The 20116-nt window shown below is 41.4% G+C and overlaps 2 protein-coding genes across 2 annotated transcripts in view; both read left to right on the top strand.

Annotated features, from left to right (window-relative positions):
- The first annotated feature begins 3114 nt into the window (after nucleotides 1-3114).
- On the top strand, nucleotides 3115-9267 carry LOC121906778 (norrin cystine knot growth factor NDP). The gene is made up of 2 exons (XM_042425875.1): nucleotides 3115-3324; nucleotides 6184-9267. Exons 1-2 carry the CDS (start codon nucleotides 3118-3120, stop codon nucleotides 6406-6408), a joined length of 432 nt encoding a protein of 143 aa, XP_042281809.1. The 5' UTR covers nucleotides 3115-3117; the 3' UTR covers nucleotides 6409-9267.
- A 4978-nt stretch (nucleotides 9268-14245) lies between these two features.
- The window catches only part of mao (monoamine oxidase), a 37546-nt gene continuing 31675 nt past the window's right edge, over nucleotides 14246-20116 (top strand). The window contains exon 1 of the mRNA XM_042427361.1: nucleotides 14246-14369. Coding sequence (XP_042283295.1) covers nucleotides 14315-14369 — 55 coding nt within the window. The 5' untranslated portion in view covers nucleotides 14246-14314. The remainder of the gene's footprint in view (nucleotides 14370-20116) is intronic.

Here is a 20116-nt window from a genome sequence, read left to right as displayed (position 1 = left end):
GATGCTACAATCTAATATATATCGTCTGCTCCTCCATGCATGGCTGGATTACCAACTGGACAAAGCGGCAAACTGCCCCAGAGACCCAGACCCACAGAGGCGCCAAAATTCCCATATTCACTGCATGTAATTGGTTTTGGTATTTTAATTAGTTGCAGATTTAATAGAGAATTTGAAAAAAAGGCTTGTATTGTGCTCACATGTTACATATTCCTAAATAAAGTTGTGTTAAATCAAATTACAGCAGACTAAAGTGATCTGCAGAAAACCTGGGGCAAGTGAGTAATATTCCGGCATAGGAGTACTGATTGGTTTCTAGGTCTCTGGGCACATAATGAAGCTGCCATGTGTACTTTCCTGTGTGCAGTGTACCAAATGGGAACTTGGAGGCCACAGGACAAATACAATATAGCACAAAGGGTGGTAAGTGTGGGTTCTAGGGGGTCACTTGGGGCCCAACAGCAAATTTTCGCTTGGGTCTCCCTTGCAGGTTAATCCCACCATGCATCCATGTAGAGTTTCAAAAAGGTGGAGGTGGACATATAGATATCTTGTGAAAACTATATCCCATACCTCCATAAGTCTCATTTTAATTTGGGCTAATCTGTATAACATTTGTCCTACTTCATTGTGTCTTGTATCACAAACATCATATTGATTTCTTCTGGGCCATTACAGCAATTCTGAGAACGTAAATGATCCTATGCACAAGACAACCGCACTAATGATGCTAACAGTAATACCAGCAGCAACTGGGATAACAGGTCGCTGTAACGCTCGGCCAGGTACAGCTGGCAGCGCTGGAGGTGCTGATGGATGCTGGCTGCATAACGCAGCCTGTTGCTCCGAGTAGACTGGGCCGTCTGCTATGTAAACCCTGCAGCACATGTTCAACAGGCCAACGAAACATCTCAGGGAGTATTTATTTTAACAGGCCAAATGATACTTCTATTTCTCTCAAGAGGAATGTTCAGGTTAAATTATTCCCCTTAGAAAGAAAAACATTGGGGTTGAAACGAGGGGGGGTTGAAGATGGAGGGGTGGTGGAGGGGGGTGTATTAGGGTTTCGGGTGAACTTGATGTATTCTGCGAGTTCAGTTCAAATGAGGAAATCAGTGCAGAATTATTCAGCGATGAAGATGGATGCCAAAGAGGGAGCTTTAATAAATAGCTGAATTTAGCTTTTTTTCAGCTTTTATTATGCTTTAGAGTGATATCACTGCCACAGTAATTCAGAGCACAAGGCCACTGACTTCACATTCACCCACTGTTAATAACAACCATAATTATGTTCATGTACACACCGGACACATAAAAAAAGGAGAAGCCGGATGCATTCTCTTAATGTTCAAACTTTGCCAAGTTATAATGTAAGTGTTTACTAAGTGGAGAGTTGCATAAGTACAATGATTTACGATGCATCAGCAAATTAAAATGAGTTGCATCACATAAACCAGTTCTTTTGTACAGTATATGTAATATGTAACATGGTCAATGATAATGATGTAAATGAATATGTTAACTGGGAAGATTTTCAGTTACATTTCACAAAAATAACACAACATACTTCAAATTACAAAATCTTATGCCAATAACATTAGATAAAATGACTTATAATGTCAGCTAGCTAGCTAGCTAGCTAATCAGATATTTCCATTCTAAACTGCATAAATACTAACCCTGAAAAACATATTTCTGTTTGCACAAAACAAAGTAATACATTTACAAAGAATAAGAGTTAAATTTAATATACTGCTGCGCCCTAAAGTTGTATTTTCCTCCTGTTTACATAGTTGATAACTTGATTGGGCAGCACAACTCCTAGCAAGCAATTTACACATTACTAAAGTCTACACTAGCTAAATTTCTCAAGTTTTAGTTTTAGTAAATAACTAACCTAAAACTGGCTTGTAGTTACTTTGGACGGACTTTATACACAAACTTGTAGCTGGTCCAACCCAATCCATTAGTCAAGCTGTGTGAGAGAAAGTTATGAATGTAAATGCATTCATATACATCTCAACATAAAAAGCCTTGAACACATATTTCTATACAGACCAGCTTAACAGTAATAATCTATATTTATTTAAATTCTTGAACCATAAACCTCAATCATCATGCACCTTTTACGTTCCGTGACCCCACATGTACACACACCTCTCCCTAATTCACAACACATTGCCTATTAGCAAACCTACCTCAGCTTCTCTAACTGCAGCCAGCACCAAACTCCCTCTTAACACGAACCCTATTGTCAGGAGGACAATAAAACTATGAAGTTGGAAAAAGAAAAAAAAACTACATAAATACATGTGAAAATATGCTGCGGGACTGGCAGAGGGTTTGCAGTCATAAGAGGGCTTGTTGGGAGAGCGATTTGTTTTAATGAAAAAGTCATTCCTGGGGAGAGGAAAGGGCCTGGCTGCAGGCTGTTTGTGCATGGCTTAAGTTTCTCCTCTGTAATAAAAGCACCAGAACTTGTGCGTCTACATGTGTGCAGTGTGTGGGTGTACAGGAGACCATGGAATAAAGTAGGCAGCCAGGGTTTCACGATATGTATCACACACCCACAAGGTCCTGGATAGTCTGCAGACTCACACACAGATCAACCAGTCAATCACCAAAACTGGCAAAAATATCTATGATCCACTACATCCACAACACTGTCCACTATAAACACACAAAAGGGAGTGTGTGATTTTTCCTACAGCACTAATAGTGGTTCCCATGGATGTACAAATGACTAATAGACATAACATACAGCCTACACACACAGTATTGTTTCTTTTCTTGCTTTTATCTGTTCATGTTCCCACTGATGCCTTGTTGTTTGTCTTCTTCTTCCAGACTGTGGTGGATCCAGACAGTGGGGGATGGAGCGGCCCCACGAAGCAACCCTCCGTCTACTTTTCTCCCTACAGCTGGCTGACCTTGAACCTCCAGTGTACTAGCAGGCAGCAGCGAGAGAAAGAGAGACACTGACGTCGTCCTTTGTGAGACCCTGAAATACAAGTTTGGGCGAGAGACGGAAAGAACTTGGAGAAAGATCGTGAGAAAGAGAAGGAAACAGAGAGAGAACGTGAAAGTGTGGATCAAGAGCCTCAGGGTGGCCCGATCATGAAACCCTCAATCACTGTGGGCTCCCCTTCTGGCCTGCTGCTGGTCCTGATGTGCTGCCCCCTGCTGGGCTTGGTTCACTCTGCCAGCAGCAACAAGGCCAGCGATAAGGGACACCCACATCTGGGAGACACTGATCCAGAGCGCTGCATGAGGCACCACTTTGTAGAGACCATCACCCACCCAATTTATAAGTGCAACTCCAAGGTAAGACACAACTATGCACCTTAAGTCAATCTGCTCCACTGTGGTCACTCGCTCATTTTTGGTAACAAGTTGTTTAAGGGAACAGGGTCAGAACACCTGTCAAATGAACTAATTTGTTACAAATATCAGGGAAACAGTCTGTTCCAAACCAAATCTCTGAGACGCAAAGAAAGCCCCAGAGCCCCGGCCAAAAAATCCTCCAACAGTAACTAAGAGTCATTTATCTCACATACATTTTTCTCTCTACTAGTATTACTCTTGTTGCCCCTCGAAAGCCTTCTCCATTCGGTCAGTCCAGTGTCTTCTTTTCTCTTTTACTCTCTTTATCTCCCTCTCTCCATCATTTAGACGAGTCACGCTTCGTTTCTCAGGGAGTGTGTATGTGTGTGCGGCGCTGGACATGGGCCACGCTGCAGACATATTCTGCACCTCAGCTGGGACTCAGTTTTGGCTTCAGTGTTGTCTCCTTGTCAGCCTCCCGCCTCTGCCAGGGGCTAAAGGGAGAGAGATGAGGTGAAGAAAAGTGGATAGAAACCTATGGAGATGTGAACGTTCTGAATTGTCACACAGCTGAGAGACACTTTACGTAAAGAGACTGATGATCCATTGAATCACGCCAAACATGTGACTGCGATTGTGGAAGGGCGCTGTCAGTTTTCTTTCCTTTTGTTTTTCCACCAGTACAGTTGTTCTTCTTGCGTGAGCGATCAGTTCTTTGGTCTTTTTTTAATATTCTGACTCTTGAGTACACAGAGCAGGTGGCCAAACCACAGCTCAACTCAGGCGAGGCAGGGCTGAACACACTCACAGCGTGAGTTGGGATTTCTATTACGGTACACAGTGAACTGACTGGAAGCCCAGCTGAGCAACTGTTTTACACCTCAGTATTTACAGCTCACAGAATCCACCTGCACAACGACTTGCTCATCGTCTGTGTATGTATGTATGGAAGTGCGTGTGTTTGTTTGGCTGTGTGTACGGGGTAAGTGTCTGTGTTGGAAGAGGTGGGACAAACGTATGTGTGTGTGTGTGTGTGTATGTGTATGTGTGTGTGTATGTGTGAGTGATTTATGTCTGAGCCTGCTGTTAAATATTTTTGTTCATGTGAAAGTGATCTTTGAAGGAGATTAATGGATCAGCTCCTGCACGTAGTCCACACTTGATAAATTTATTGACACCAGATAAATTAATTGAATAGCTATGTGTCAGTACATTTGTCGGGTCACAATAAGCCCATATATGTAGTACCTAAAAAGGATAACAGCTGATGCTAGGGAACAAGCAATCAGCAATCCAAAGGAACAAAGAACACACACACATGGAAATTGCAGGTCAAATCGTAGCCATTCAATCAATTTTATAGCTTTTGTGAGAAATCACTTTTTTCATCAGTTTCAGTGCCTCAGCTGCTGTATCTGTGTTGAATGTTTATTTGGAAAGCACAATGTCATACAGAAGCAATTCTAAGTGCTTTATGGGGTGATAAAACAATAAAAAATTGGTGAGGACATTATACACACGCACACAAACACACACACACAGTAAAAAATTCAGATTTTTTGACAATAAAATCTCAAGGCCATTGTGTTAAATTTGGTTGGTTTAGTTTAATTGACTCTATGAGAAGGAAAATATGAAATCACACAACTATAAAAATGTCAACGATGACACAATAAAGACAGAGACTTATTTGTATTGTGGTCCTTGATTAAAGATGATAAAGATGCAGGAGCCATCTTCTCTTCACAACCACTCAGCAAACTACATCCATTGATGAAGACTGTGAAATGTTGGTTGAAAGCTGAGTGGACCTTGAGTCACTTTTTTTTTGTCTGTCTATTTCCAAGGTTAACTTTTACTTTTTGCTCTAAACAAATTCAGAATGTTTTTGTCGTTGCACCAGTCACTGAATTCATCCAAATGTGACCCACAACCTTAAAGGGAATTAATCTGAAGAGCTGAGCTTTTGATGACACCGCTGGAGAGTCCCCCTTGCTGGTTTAAATACATGAAGCGATGAATGACCATCCGCAGTATCTGCTTTTTTTATCAGCTGGTCATGAATTAAAGAAGGAACAGGAAAGGTGCCGACAGAGAGGAGGAAAGGAATTGTTGCTGTTTGACAGTCTGATCCTCAGCTAGGACAAAGACAAATGGTCTTAAAGTGGCGACAGCACTCCTGCTGCGTATGTGTGTGTGTGTGTCACCCTGCCATGGCCCCAGACAGGCCTTTGTCAAAGTGGGTACATGGGTGGCGACACACAGCAGCTGACAGAAGGACATGACACAGGAGTCTGTTTAGGGAGGCGACAGGAATGTAGTGACCCACAGTGGAATGCCAGCCTGACGGTCACAACACTAATCAGGCCAGTGCTCTGTATGTGCATACATGTGTATGAGTGTGCGGGTGTGTGTGAATCAACAGGTCAGACTTGGGAAAAGCTTGATTTTCCCAAGTCTGATTGAAGTTTTGTTCCCACCACCAGTATCAGCACAGGATAGCTTGCATCGTACATGACTCTGGATGCAAAAAAAGGGACAAGATATGAGCTTCAAATGCAAACCTCATGCAAATGACTGTGTGTGACCCTGAGCTTTGAGCTGCAGCAGGTGTAGGAGTGAGTGACTGGTCTCGTTGATATCTCTCAGTTTGCAGGTGCAGGACTGAGGCTGGGAGACTTAACGTGGGAGACATTCTGAACGCAAACGGACGACTAACTTTTAGACTCAAACACTGCCTCATTGTACCCAGAGAACCTTTTTTCTCATCCCTGACAGGGCGTGAAGGTCATGAAGAACCTGGGTGAATGACTTGTCTGTACTTTCTTAACATTGCCTTTTCTGCATGCTGTGTTCCAGATGGTGTTGCTGGCGCGCTGCGAGGGCCACTGCAGCCATACGACCCGTTCCGACCCCCTCATCTCCTTCAGCTCGGTGCTCAAACAGCCATTCAAAAGCACCTGCTCCTGCTGCAGGCCCCACACCTCCAAGCTGAAGGCAGTGAGGCTGCGCTGCGCCGGCGGGACTCGTATTACGGCCACTTACAGATACATCCTAGCCTGCAACTGTGAGGAGTGCAGCTGAGCAGGGGAGCAGCACCCTCCCATATCCTCAAAACTCTGTAGACCCAGCATTGTTATTGGCCTCGGGCCTCACTGTAAAGCTATCCAGAGCATTTTGGTTGATTATTGGATCAAAATATTGCCCCAGAGGACAGCCGCTCAAGATGCTTGTTATCATCTTGGGAGTGATCATTTGGAGCAAGCGTACCACCCTCATGTAGGCCTTAAAATTGATGTGCCCTTGGGATTCAGACAGAACAGAATTTACCCTCTCCATTATGTGCATTCAATCAGTGCAAATCATATGAAGCATATTTCTCCAGCACACAAGGCCAGACACCACAAACTGCTGCTCCCACAGGCCGGTTGGAGACCCTCCTCGCTGCGGAGACACGCTGCACTCATTACAGGCCTCTGTAATTCATAACACACACGCTCATGAACCGCAGTAAGAGAGCTCATTACAAATGTCTGTAACAGCCTTCTGCCAGCTCCATAAAAAACCCACCATGCATTTGACAACAAAACAACATGCCTCATTAAAAAGCAGCATGGGAAAAGATGAGGCTCAATAAGAAGCAACGGGTCCACAAAAGCTCAGACATGTGGTGGATGTATAGACGAGCACCTGCGCCGTGCTTATTCACCCAATAACATTTTACACACTCCCTGCAGACTTTCATCTAGCCGTGTAAAACATGACGAATGCTGACAGGAGAGCTCATCAGGTGAACAATAAAAACATAGTGGCAGACAGTGTAAAGGGAACCTGTGAACGAAAGAAGACCAAGGAGAAAGGTTTGGCCAGCCTCTGGATGGTGGTACGGACTGTCAATAGACTGTCAAGGCTATCAGTGTTAAATGTAATCTATTCTATTTGAATCTTTGTGATGTTCCTGTCAACATTATTGAAACCGTAGCTACTATCATGCCGGATTTATAAAACTGCCGCTTTTGCCTGTCTTGTATTGTTCCTAACATGTCTAATGTTTTCACTTGGAAGAAACACTCCAGTCATCTGCATACGTCTATAAATCTTGTGAACATTAACCTCCTGGTCCACCATGGTGAAAACATAACTTCAGACTTCACTCTGTATGTTTGCCAGGTTGTAATACTCTAATCAAAATCCTTGGACATCAGAACATAAACTTTAAAATTAACAACTCAGTCTCATTGTTCTAACTGTGGTTTCTTCTACCATTAAAATTCCAGTTTCTCAAACCACAAAGAACTCATTGCATACATTTTGAATTTGAACAAATAAATAGGGAGGAGGGTTCATGGAAACACAGGCCGTAGTAATTAGAATTTTATAAACAACTGAATACTTTATTGTAATTTAACCACCACTGTTAAAAAATGTAATTTAAATTTAGTACCATTGAATTTCTAGAATTATAATATAGTACTACCATCTGTCTGGCTTTACATGGTTTGAATTCCCCTCTTTGTAATTTCCAGAAGGTTTCAAGATCTAAAAATTCAAGTCAGGTTTGCTTTAAATGAAGGCCGAGACTACACTTAGACACCAAAATTCAAGATGTAAAATTTAAACTTGAACATCAGGGCTAACAACAGTAATCAGTCGAGCCTGATTGAATTAATCACATCTCTGTCCCAGCAGGTTATTTCTTGTCACTCACCAATCATAACCCAAGAAAGAGAAATCTAGATACATGACTGGAAACCTCAGATACTGAAATTTTCTAAAAAAAAAAAAAATGTTTAAATTGCACCACTTGAAAAAAACAAAGAAGGGAATTCAAACCATATGCATTAAGAATAAAATATATATATTAAAAATAAAATATTTCAATGCAAACAAATGGTATCTGCTGCAACAGCAACAGCAACAACAAACATCACTGTACTGACTCACAGCTCTGGTAAACTGTTAGCAGAGTGAACAGTAGACTGTGAGGCTTATATCAGTGGGATCAAATTAAAAACCATAATGCTGGATTTCATGCGTCTGTCATTTCCTGTGAACTGCTCATGCGTGTGAAGACAATTTGAATCCAGCGCAGACAACAATGAAAACTACTAAATATACAGTGTGTGTATATACAGAATGTAAATACATTCAGTGGCTAGTGCTGAAAAAATGCAGACCAAAAAAATAATAAAGAAAAATGGGGATTAATTTCAGTAGTGGTTAAAGTTCACAATTATGCATACAGTTGTTTATAAAAAATTAAATTATTATGGCCTTTCTTTGCTTCCATACTGTTTTAGATCTCATCAGCCAGAAATGTAAATATGAAGCTATGAAGTCTCTTTGATGACAAAAAGTAGTTCAGCAGCTGGTCGTTCTGATGATCACAGTTCTTGCAAAATCACGACAGACTTGTAACCTTTACTGAAAAACACCTGGTGCCCCATTTTCCACCAACCTGTCACTCCCCAGCATGTGTTCAAATAAAGCAGAACAGCTACAGAGAAACAGAAAAGAAAATTTGGGGTTGGCAGGGTGGTTTAATGGTCAGAGACAGACTGTCCCTCCACCTATCATTATCAGAGATGGACTCACTGTGAGGAGCAAGACACGCTGTGCCTTGACTTTCCTGAGGGAGAATAAAAACAATGTCTCTGTGTGAATTACGTATCCCAGTAAAAATCCATGATCACAGAGCTCTACGACAAATCTGTGCTGCAGTGTCTTACCCTCTCTTTATGATCCTAACTGTTTTCATACACACACACACACACCATGTACAGATGTCTTTGTTGTGTTCAGAGCTGAAACGTTACCCTCCCCTGTGAACTCGCACAATAAGCTGTATGTGGACATTTCAATCCCGACTCTAACTGACAGCATGGCCGGCCGCTTCACACGTGAACCTAATAAAATAGTTTTCCCTCCGACTCTGGAGATTAATCTGCCTTTCTTTGCTGTCTCCTCTCACTGTGTCGCTCCTTCATCAATACACACACAACTGCACACACACATTAGTGGAGAGTGGAGGCTTTTCGTGACATGAGGCAGGAGGTATAATTATTTGGGGAACTAGTGTGACAGAATGACAGAGGGGCAAGATAATGGCTGTCATGCTTACGGTAACTGCGCTCTTTCATATGTCCTAGCCGAGGCACATGAAGGAGATAGTTGGCAAGCTCCAGACTTTCTAATTAAAGAAGCCAAGTCTGTTTCCAGGTGTGAGGCAGGCGGGCACATGTTGTCTTTTATACTGTAACCCTCCACATCAGCAGTAATAGACATCACACACACATATTCATCCTTGATCCTAATCATAACCATACAAGCGTTTAATAAAAATCACAGAAAAAGAGGCATTTTATTGGACTGTACCATAGCTGCCTCCTTGTTAAAGAGAAATTCACATCTGTGTGTTTAGCATTCCATTAAAATGCCAGACGTGAAACATGGACAACAGCCATGTGCTGAAGGGCTGACAATACGACCATTCAGTGACTTGTTAAGAGCAGGTTTGTGATTGACCTGTCAGCACATACTTCCTTGAGAAAATATGAACACAATAACCTCGATTGTGCTGAAACATTTATATAGTCTGAACACGCTCACTGATAGCAACATGAGAGCTAATTAGGAAAGAACATTGTGGTGCCTTATGTAATAGCTGAGCATTTTTTGTGATTGTTAGTTTGATGGCAGTGGAAGGAGGTCTCAAGGAGATGTCTAGACAGTAGTAAAAGATGGACCACGTTCAAAGCTTAAATCACCTTGAAATTAAAATCTGTGTTGCTGTGGTAACAATTAACGACATCCGCTGACAAATGACAATGAGGACAACATGGCTCCATTTGTGGTTCATTAATAGTGTTGTGGAGCAAGAAGTGAGAGAGCAGAGAGTGTTAAAGATAACAGTAACTATAATTTCTTATCTGCTTTTACTATGATCGAACTTGTCTCATAAGATGTCTGTGTGACTCTTACAATCCTCCAAACAACAAATAAGCAGAGCTGGAAAGCTTGAAGTTGCAGCGAGAACAGCTATAGTTTTTAGTTTAAAACTAGTCCAAAAATGACTAAATTAGTTGTACTAATTATAAGAAGAATTAAACACCTTTGTGCAGCTGACGACCTTCAGCCATGGACACGTTTATTAGTTCAAAGCTGTAGTTTATTTTAGTTGTCTAACAAGAATTGGATAGACCTGTCTATATACAGTAGTTAGTCCAGAGTTATTACACATTCATCATTCGACTGTGAGTTAGAGAATCGCACAAAAATGAAGACTGACACATTGTTGTCACCCATCTCAACACTAAAAGCTGTGTTTCCGTGGCAACAATTAATGACACCTGCTGACAAACTGACAAAAACAGGACAATATACTGTACTTCAATTTGTTGCTGGTAAACAATTTTGTGGAGCAGCCTGTAAGAAGGCAAAGAGTTTTGAAGATAACAGTAATTTGTAAGGTCATTTGTTTTACCTGCCATTAGGCTTAATATCTGTCCTGTAAAATGTCTTTGTGACTCTTTAAGTCTAACTGAAAATAAATTGTACATATCTGCTATAAATAACTTGTTCTGTGTTCTCATTTGAAAAACTGTTAGTTATCTGTGTATAAGATGGAAAGTCTGTTTCCATACAATCAATCAAATCTTACATAAAGCGATAACATGTTGTTCTATCACATGCAGAGCAGGCGGTCACACTGAGCCTGATAGCATCCTGTTACACAACACAAGAGCCACACTAAAGAGTCTGAACAACCCACATTAGCTTTGCTGCTAAAGTCTGCTTCTTATCTAACTTACAAACATGAACACACGTCATGTCCTGCAGTTTAGCTTGTTGAACGAGCCACCAAACAAATATTCACTAACATCAGTTAGCAGGCTAGGTAGCTAATTAGCTGCTCAGCTGCTGAAAAAAAACTTATTAATCACACTGCAAGCAAATAGGAATATGAATTAACATAAATGGACTTGGTTTGAAGTTTATGGTAGTTGTACTATGTGTTAATAAGATGTGTCCAAGTCCATTGTCAATTGTTAAAATAATAGAAAAACATGATGACTCACGAATTGTGTTTTGCTAAAAATGTCGATGAGCAATCAGTTCTATGGGACAGTTTTTTAGAGACCTCAGTAATTACTTGGAAATATTTATTCCTCACCACTGCTTTACTCATTTCCACATAAAAATCTTCTTGTAATTTGAATTTTTCCACAGGTACACATTTTGTGTTAGAGTGAACGTAAGAAAAATTTTTTGTTTGTTTTGTTTTCTTTTGTTTTTTAAAGTGATTAAAGAGTCTTCATTTATCTGAAGTCAGATGTCTGTCAGATCCCAGTTTCAACTCTGTCTGACTGAAGTCATTTCAGGCTACTGCTGCCCTCTGCTGACAGGCTACACTATACACACACGTAGCTGGATTCAAACACAAAGTATCTCATTATCTCCACTGTGGTCTCAGTATCACACAGTGAAGATGAACATGAAGAGGATGGTGCAGGTACAGTATTTCTTTCTCTACAAACTGTTCTGTGCCCCGCTGAGTCTTGGATAACATCTAATACAGACACCTTCTGGAGGAAAAAGACAGCACCAAGGAATACAATGTGTTCTCATGTTGCTCTGCAGCTATTCTAGACCTATTTCTAAACTTCACCTCCCACACACATCGTCATGGCGACGTCTACACCCTCTCCTTATGTCTGTATGTTATATTTTCTCTGACCCAGCATCCCTCATCTGTCCACCAGTTTTACCTCGGTGATTTTGATAGAGATGATATGAAACGTATATGAAAAGATATGTTTGATGAGTGTTCATTTAGGTTTCATGTACATCAAGTTAGCTAACAGGACATCAAGACAATGAGGATGAGCTCAAAACAAAATCTTACAAAAGAAGAAGAAATGTTAAAAATATGAGTTATCATTAAAACCATATTCATACTTAATAAAATACCTATTGTGTTCTGTGATGCATATGCTATGGTATTCTTATTGCACTTATTTCAATGTAATTTGATCGTGTGGTACATTTTCTCTTTGTTTTTTCCTCTAGAAAAGGACAGCAGGCCGCCATCTTTACCATGTCTCCAGATGATGAGGAACTCTTGAGGTGATTAAATGTCAAAAGTCAGATGTGTATGTATCCCATCTTTCCAACACACAACAAACACAGAGAAGGATGGAGCAAAATCTATGTTTATTTAGCTTTGGGGCTGTGAGAAGACATCTCAGGTTTCAGAAGAAGGCCCCATAAAGGCTCTTCATCACTTTTACTTGATATTTGACATCATAAGCACCTTTCAGATATGCACCCTTTTGTGTGTGCCTTTTCTATAGTAATGTGACACATCGTCATTGAGCCTTCAGTACTTTGCCATGACACATGCCACAATAACATCTACATTGCAGCACATTATCATACAACTCACAGTCCTACTAATATGAGCATTGAAAGCTGCTTCCAGCACTTTTGTCAAAGAAAAGTTAAGACTTGTTGAGGCTGTAGTTAGTAATGTGTTAATTGGACTGCATTATATGGAACGATGTTTCTGATTATACAAAACCAAGTACAGCCTTAAAAATGGCCGTAGCCTTAAATCAACAACAACCTCTCTGACACAATACCTGAACATCACAATCTTGACAAAGTTTTACTCTGTTGCATTGAATCACATCAGACTGTACAGGTGTCCATACTAAACTGAAAAAATCAGTGTTTCTACTCTTACCTTCCCCCTTCTTCCCCAGTCTCTCTCACACTGCTCTAGTCCTCATAAAGACGGGGATGTGCTAGCGTGGGACTTTAGTAGCTTATTCCATAAATTAGATCAAATGAGGATTAGGATTAACTGCAATCATGGTCAGATTAACCCACTAGGGGGCGCTTAATTTACTATGTACCCACCTGAAAATGAATACATAAATACATTCATAAACCACATTTTATAGCACTCCATGTGGGAAATAGCTCAAAATGTTGCAAAATTTGGACCCTTGTTATTAGGAGGACGGGACCACAACATATCCATAACAGATCATAAACTGAGCTGTTCAATAAGATCCTTAGATGTATCATTACTGATGATTGGAGCAGAAATGCTCTAATCAGCCTGGTAACAGCACATGACCAGGATGTATGAACAACACACAGCATGTGCAAAAATCAGCTCCTGCCTAGATGTAACCAACCAACCACAAGAGGGCAACAGAAACTAAAGAATACAAATGTGAAGCCAGTCTGCCTAGGAGGATATAATGCTACAACAAAACATGACAAGTGAAAAACTTTAACTTTAAATGTGGGCTACAGTGTTATCTAGAAAATGAGGGAAACACTGTATGAATTCAGCAGATGGCAGAACTTTTGTTAAACTACAATAACTGGTATTTGGGTTGAAGTGGACAGCAAAACAATTCTTTCATTCTTATTGTTTTGGCATGAATACACGCAAATAATACTCTTGAAATACTTTTGAACTGCATCTTTATCATAAATGTCTGATTATAGAGACCCAGAGTTTGGAGCCAGAGGGGCTTTACCCTTGTAAAGAAAAAATAATTTACTTCTTCTTCAAAAAAAAAAAAAAAAACTTAATTTGATAGAGTAAAAAAATCCTTTCCTTGCCAAGCATTTAAATTATGATAGTATGAATAAAAGATTTACAGCAGCTTTGATTGATAAGAAGAGACCTTAGGCCGGACTGTCATAGCACCAACATAGGAGCGAAGTCCGCGTGCTAAACTGTTTACTGCTGAGTGTAAATGAGGTAAAAAAGTGATGTCTCTGCAGGTGTATGACAGCTCCTAATAATCCTCCCTATCCACAGACCAGTGCGTTGCTTTACTATCGGTGGGCGGAGTCTGGAGGGAGTGGGCCTGCCCGGCGCTTTTAATACAGATGCGCCCCTCCGTGCGCCCTGCGTTCAGCGACGAGCGTACACGGCAGAGCGGGGAGAGACGGACCAGACTGCACCATGACTGCACCCAGCAACACCTACGATGTTATAGTGGTCGGCGGAGGCATATCGGGTAGGTACAACATGAAAAAAGTTAATAATGCTCACTAGGATGCGAGGTTAGATGGAGACAAACGATGTATATGAATTGACTGTTTCCAAACCTTCGCGCACCGCCTGTAGCGGACTGATGCGCTTTGTTTAAGGTGAATAGACAACTGTTGCACAGAAGGCGCATGGATATTGTTGCCAAGAAGTGGTACAACCCTTGCTTAGGGCTGATCCTCTCATCTGATAATTATATGACGCTCATTTTGCATAATGTGGGTTTTTCTTTCTCACGGTGTTACATCCAGTTTCTCTGCTTTCACGTCTCTTCCGTGAGGCTCCCTCCTCTCCCTGTCCACCGCTGTATCACCGCAGCACTGCCTGTTAAGTAACAGCTAATCAGCCAGAGCATACTTTGTATTACATAAGAGGAAGAGGAGGAGGGGGTCTCATACATTATTATAGGTTGCATCTGTGAGGTTGATGTGTGACTTCACTTGTTTCATTTAAAATATCCTCGTCGTAAAAGCTGCCTACTTGGTTTTCATTTTGTCTGTGAGCCAATTAGAGGCGAGGAATGATGCTGAGGATGAGTCCACCTGCCTGCATGTGAACTACATCTGCTTCAGTATCATTTTCAGCTCACAGTATATAAAGAGCTGATGTTCATTCCCACTTCCTCCAGCACTTGGTGTAATTTTGCATTGTTGCATGTTACTGGCAGATTACTAGGATTGCTGCATTTCCCCTCAGTAATAATGGTACTGTATTGGAGGAAAGAGAAAGTCCTTGCTTAAGAGGTTAACTGGTGGTTCTGCAGCTTTCTTTGAAAGCAGTCTTATTAGGTAACACTTTATTTCCTGTAACAAAAGGAGGATGTAGTTCCTGGAGTGGGAACAGGCTATTCCTGAAGAGGATGTTTTGGGTTTTTTTCAGGCGTTTTTTTGGTGGTCATTGTTTCTCTTTCTGTGAGCCTGCATTGCAGACTGTCTTTGTACTGCCAATAATGCAAAACTCTGCTGTCATCTCGTGACATTAGCAGGAAAGAACATTTCTTGTAATTTCTTGTCGACAAAAACAATTCTCTTAATAGTAAGTGATAGGAAATGTAGATTGAAATATGGCTGTGTTGGATCACAGAGTTGCAGAGTGGTGTCACAAGACTAATCTCAATCACTATGTCTCTGTGTGTTTCTGTGGATACACACATAGTGCTTCCTCAGACCGCTATGACACTTTTTGCAGATTTGCAGTCGCGGCTTTTATGTGCAAAGTGCAGCGAGAGGATTTAAACGCCTGTCAAGTTCTTGTGCTGACTGACGTTGTTTTGTTCCTCCTGCCTGACCGCTGTGTCCTCTCTCTGCTAGACTGACAGTTCAATCAACTGCCTTCCTGCACGTCCGTCTGTCTATCAGACAGTGAAGAATTTAGGTCAGTGTCAGTTCAAATACCAGTCAAACAGGCAAAACAAGTGCTACAGAAAAAGTTAATTTAATAATACTGGCAGACAGCCCCCCCTGTCTTTCTCCCACTCTGCCTCTTTTCCCTTCTGTCACATTAGGGTCTTGTAATTACACCATTTGTTTATACCCCTGCCCTTTACTGGCATGCAATGAGGTCCACACATAACAATCACTGTCCAATCAAAGGACAGATGAAACGAGGGGGAGAGGGAGTGCTATTTCCTCTTGTCACTCTCCCTGCGTCTGTGTCACCCTCTCCCCTGAGATGTGTGTTTCTCCTCTCCCCTGCAAATGCAATTGTCATTTTCCTGCCTGCCACCCACCCACCAGCAGGAGCTGTGGCCCTCGAGGGGTAGCCAGCACTTTCTGAGACAACATTAATCACTTGTGACAGCCTGTTATCAAACCAGCAGCAGAGAGGATGCTGAGGGAGAAGGGGAGTGAAGGAAGGGGAGAGCGACGGGAGAGATAGTGGAACGAAAAGCAGAAATAATAGGGAAGTGAAGGAAGGACCTACTTCCTCCTGTTTTGTCTCAGCAGCTGTGGGAAATAAAATGCACCAAACTGAGAAACAAACACAGAAGGAAGGAGTCAGAAAGATTAAAATCTCTGATAATTTTGGAGGGGAGAAGGAGGAAATGAACAGTTGCAAGGGGAGTAAATAGGGAACTTGAGGTGGCTGTGAAAATGGAAAGAGGATGGAAGCATGGCATGAGGAGCGCAACAGTAAGCGGTCGAGGGGGGTTGTTTCTCCCTAGTCGAGTCAAAATTGCCGTCAAGTCCAGTGCAGTTATCTTCAATAAAGCGTGCAAGAGATGGTTTAAAGGACTTGGCTGCACTTGGTGTGCAGCAGGCCTATAAACTGTGCTGGATTCCTCTTCTCCACAGACCTGTACCCAGAGAAGTCAGTAGTAAAGTTAAATGACTATAAAACTACAGCATGCTCAATAGAAAATACATGTCCGTTCTCTTTCCATGTCTGCTTTGGCAAATTAATGTTAGGGTTTAGCAGAGAGAGCAGCACCACATTTTGGATCAAATGTAATAGACAGTAGTTTGCCTTAAAATGCATTGTGTAGTGTTGCATGCTTTGACATGCAGCAGATGGGATGTGCTGATATGGACAGTGAATTTTATGAAAACGCTGTTCTTCTGTTCTGTTTGAGTTCATCTGTGGGAACCAGGAGAGGGATTTCAACCCATGATGCTTATCAAGAAAGCACTGGTGGGCTCACATAGAAATTAATAGTTACTTTGACATGCATCATGCACTGCTGGGGTGTGCCACCCTTGGGTTTTGTTTATTCAGTAAAAAGTCACTCTGATGACAGAGCTTTGTATGTTGAATGTGAAAACAGGTTTGACTTTAGCCACTCTGGAGTGCAGCATGTTGAGGTACTTTTGGGAGTTTTTTTCTTGTGTGTGTTGGATGTGTTGTTTAGTTTAGCTATATTTATAACAGCACGCAGTTCTTGTGGGCACGTTCTGGCACTTACTGTAATTTTTTGGTTTATTTCTGAAAGCCCCCCCTTCACTAAAATATGTGTCTTTTTTCTTGTTCCTACAGTTGGATGTTTGTGCAGAATGATTTATGTGCAGAGTTTGTTTTCACATTCAGTACTGAAAGTGGAAAGTTTCTCTGTGTTTGCCTTAAATCTGAGTTTAAGGCATGTACTTAGGAGCATGATTTGAGACATCACAACTAGTGGTCCACTTTGAAACTTACATAGTGTGATATGGAAACTTGACGCCTTCAGTGCACAAACACTGAGAAAAGACTTTACAGTGAAGCAGGAGACATCTTGTGTCCAGCAGTTAAGCATTAGAAAAGAAAAATATTTGTATATATTCGTTGATTCTGGATTTTTAATGAGGGAAAAGGAGGAGATGTCAAGGTTTTTAAGAAAGGAAGGAAAAAAACATATCAGACACAAACTATTATTCAAAGCAGAGTATTTTTATATGTTTTAAAACATGTCTGCAGGGAATCTTTAAGATTTGGGACCATGGTTACGATTAGAGTGAGGTGAAGATAAGAGTTGGAGTTGGCAGGAAGTGGTACCTGTAGTTCAGGTAAGAGAAAGCCTCCAGAGAGTGAATGTTACACTGTGGTCATCTGAGTAAATGACCTACAATAAAATTTACATGTGTGTTTGTGTGCACACACTTGTGTGTGTCCATGTCTTAGTGCCAGTGTACCTAGTGTACTCTATTGTTCTTGTTAAAAGGTTCTGGTATTTAGAGATCTGGATAAAAGTCAAAGACAACAGTCTTCTTGATGGACACTACTGTGGTGCCAGCACACACACACACACATGCACACTCACAGACTATAATGTGTGTGAGAGCTGAACTAGAAAGCCACATAAAAGATGACCCTTTTTGAACTGTGTCACACCTTCACTCCTCACATCATGTGCAGTATGACCTTTCTTCTTCACTGGTGCCGAAGGTACTTTACCACCTAACCCTCCTCTTTTTAAGTCGCGAATCACTGTATCACCTCAAATGTCCCTATATTGCAACACTTTTGGTAAAAAGACACAGGAGGTTTTCTGTGAATCACAGCAAAACCTCCTGTGTCTCATTTGTGTTGATGTCAACAGCAACGCAACAGCTGTGAGGGCAGCACCAAAGCTTTGTGTCCATCCTGTAGGTCCTGTGGGCTGCAACTGCTTCAGCCCTGAATGGTTTTAGATGAGCCCCACATATTTCTGGTTCTCAAAACTGGTTTATTTAATGTAACAGAGTGGAAATAATTTGGCGTTAACAAGACGCATACAGGCTATGGTGGTAAAGTTACTGTTTACAGTGAGCAGAGCAGTTTCCAGTGTTTCATGCTTTCCTCCACATTTCAGCACAGATTGGTCCATAATGAAAACTGCAGAGAGCACAAATGCCTCAAATTGCGTGGCTTTAATTAGCAGAGGTGCACGCACACAGAGCTCTCCACAATCACAAACCAACGTCCATGTATTTTTCTTCTTTTACTTCTCTTGTATTTAGCATCTATAACATAATCTACTGAAATGTCTTCAGAATAGGCTGCAGCTATTAATGTGACTCAGACAGGTCTGAAACACGTCAGATTAATGTCTGAATTTTGCATTAATCAATCAGTAGTACAATCAGTACTGATGTTCTGTTTGTTTCCCACAGCTGGCTATGAGTCAGATTCTTTCCTTTGACTTTATTAAACACCTGCAGCATCACACAGCAGCTGAAACAATAGATGTCTTTAAACTGAGAGAGTGATGTGTGCATTTACGTACGAGGCCCAGCAGCGGTAACTTTACTGACACCGGATCGGTCAGGATCTGACAGTAATTAACGTTTTGTGTTGTGCTACCCATCTAAACCATTGACTGTATATAAAGATGTCAGCTGTTACAGATTCCAGGTTTATATGGTGGAATTGTTTGTATTAAAGCGGTCGTTTGGATGAATCCTGAGCTCCATCAGAGCTGTCAGGACATTTTTATTTTAACTAGCTAAAAGTCCAAGATAAGCTTAAAACTCCACTACCCACCTGGTTCCCCCAATGTCTGACTGCAGATTTCACCCTTGCTGAAAACAGTTTCGTGTAAAACAGTACAAGGGGCTGTGTTGGTTTGGGCGTGTTGTTTAAAGTGCCTGTGAGACAATTAAATACGATCCAGCAAGTCCAGTTGGACTAACAGGTTGTTGCGTTTAAAGGCTGATCAGAAAAACACTGCACAGCGGTTTGTAATACTCACAACTCTGGAAAGTTATCACACTGCAACTCTGTTTACTAGTGTGCACATGTGGAATGCATCTGTGTCCGCAGATCCCCAAAAAGTATGAATGGAAGCGTGTGTGCGTCCGCAGTCCACGTGCAAGTCCACAGCTGTCCGTGGACGCGGAACATGGAAAGTATGAAAAGGCCTTAACACACGGGCACACACACACAAACACTTTTTGGCCCCTGCACTTTTTGAAATGAATCGAGCGCCCCTGTCTTTCATCTTCTTTGAAAGTCACAAAAGCTGCAGGGTGTTGGTGCTTTAGTCTCATGAAGTCTCAAGTAGTAACAAGTAATAAGCGCTCTGTGCTCAATCCCGTCTTTCAAGGACCCTCAGATGCACCTGTTGAGTCTGCACAATATACTACTGGTCTTCCACCCAGTTAAGTTGAAGCCACATCATATCTAAAGGCTCCTAAAGCAACATGAACCTTTACCTTCTCTGGCAGGTCTAATTACCATCATCATAGCTGCAATCCTAGAACACCACTTTCTCCGTCCAGCTGTGCAAACAAGAGAACGTATTTTCTGAGCTGCCAGACATAA

This window comes from Thunnus maccoyii, chromosome 11, assembly GCF_910596095.1.
Source record: "Thunnus maccoyii chromosome 11, fThuMac1.1, whole genome shotgun sequence".
Classification (NCBI taxonomy): Eukaryota; Metazoa; Chordata; class Actinopteri; order Scombriformes; family Scombridae; genus Thunnus; species Thunnus maccoyii.
This window is presented reverse-complemented; position numbering and strand designations above follow the sequence as displayed.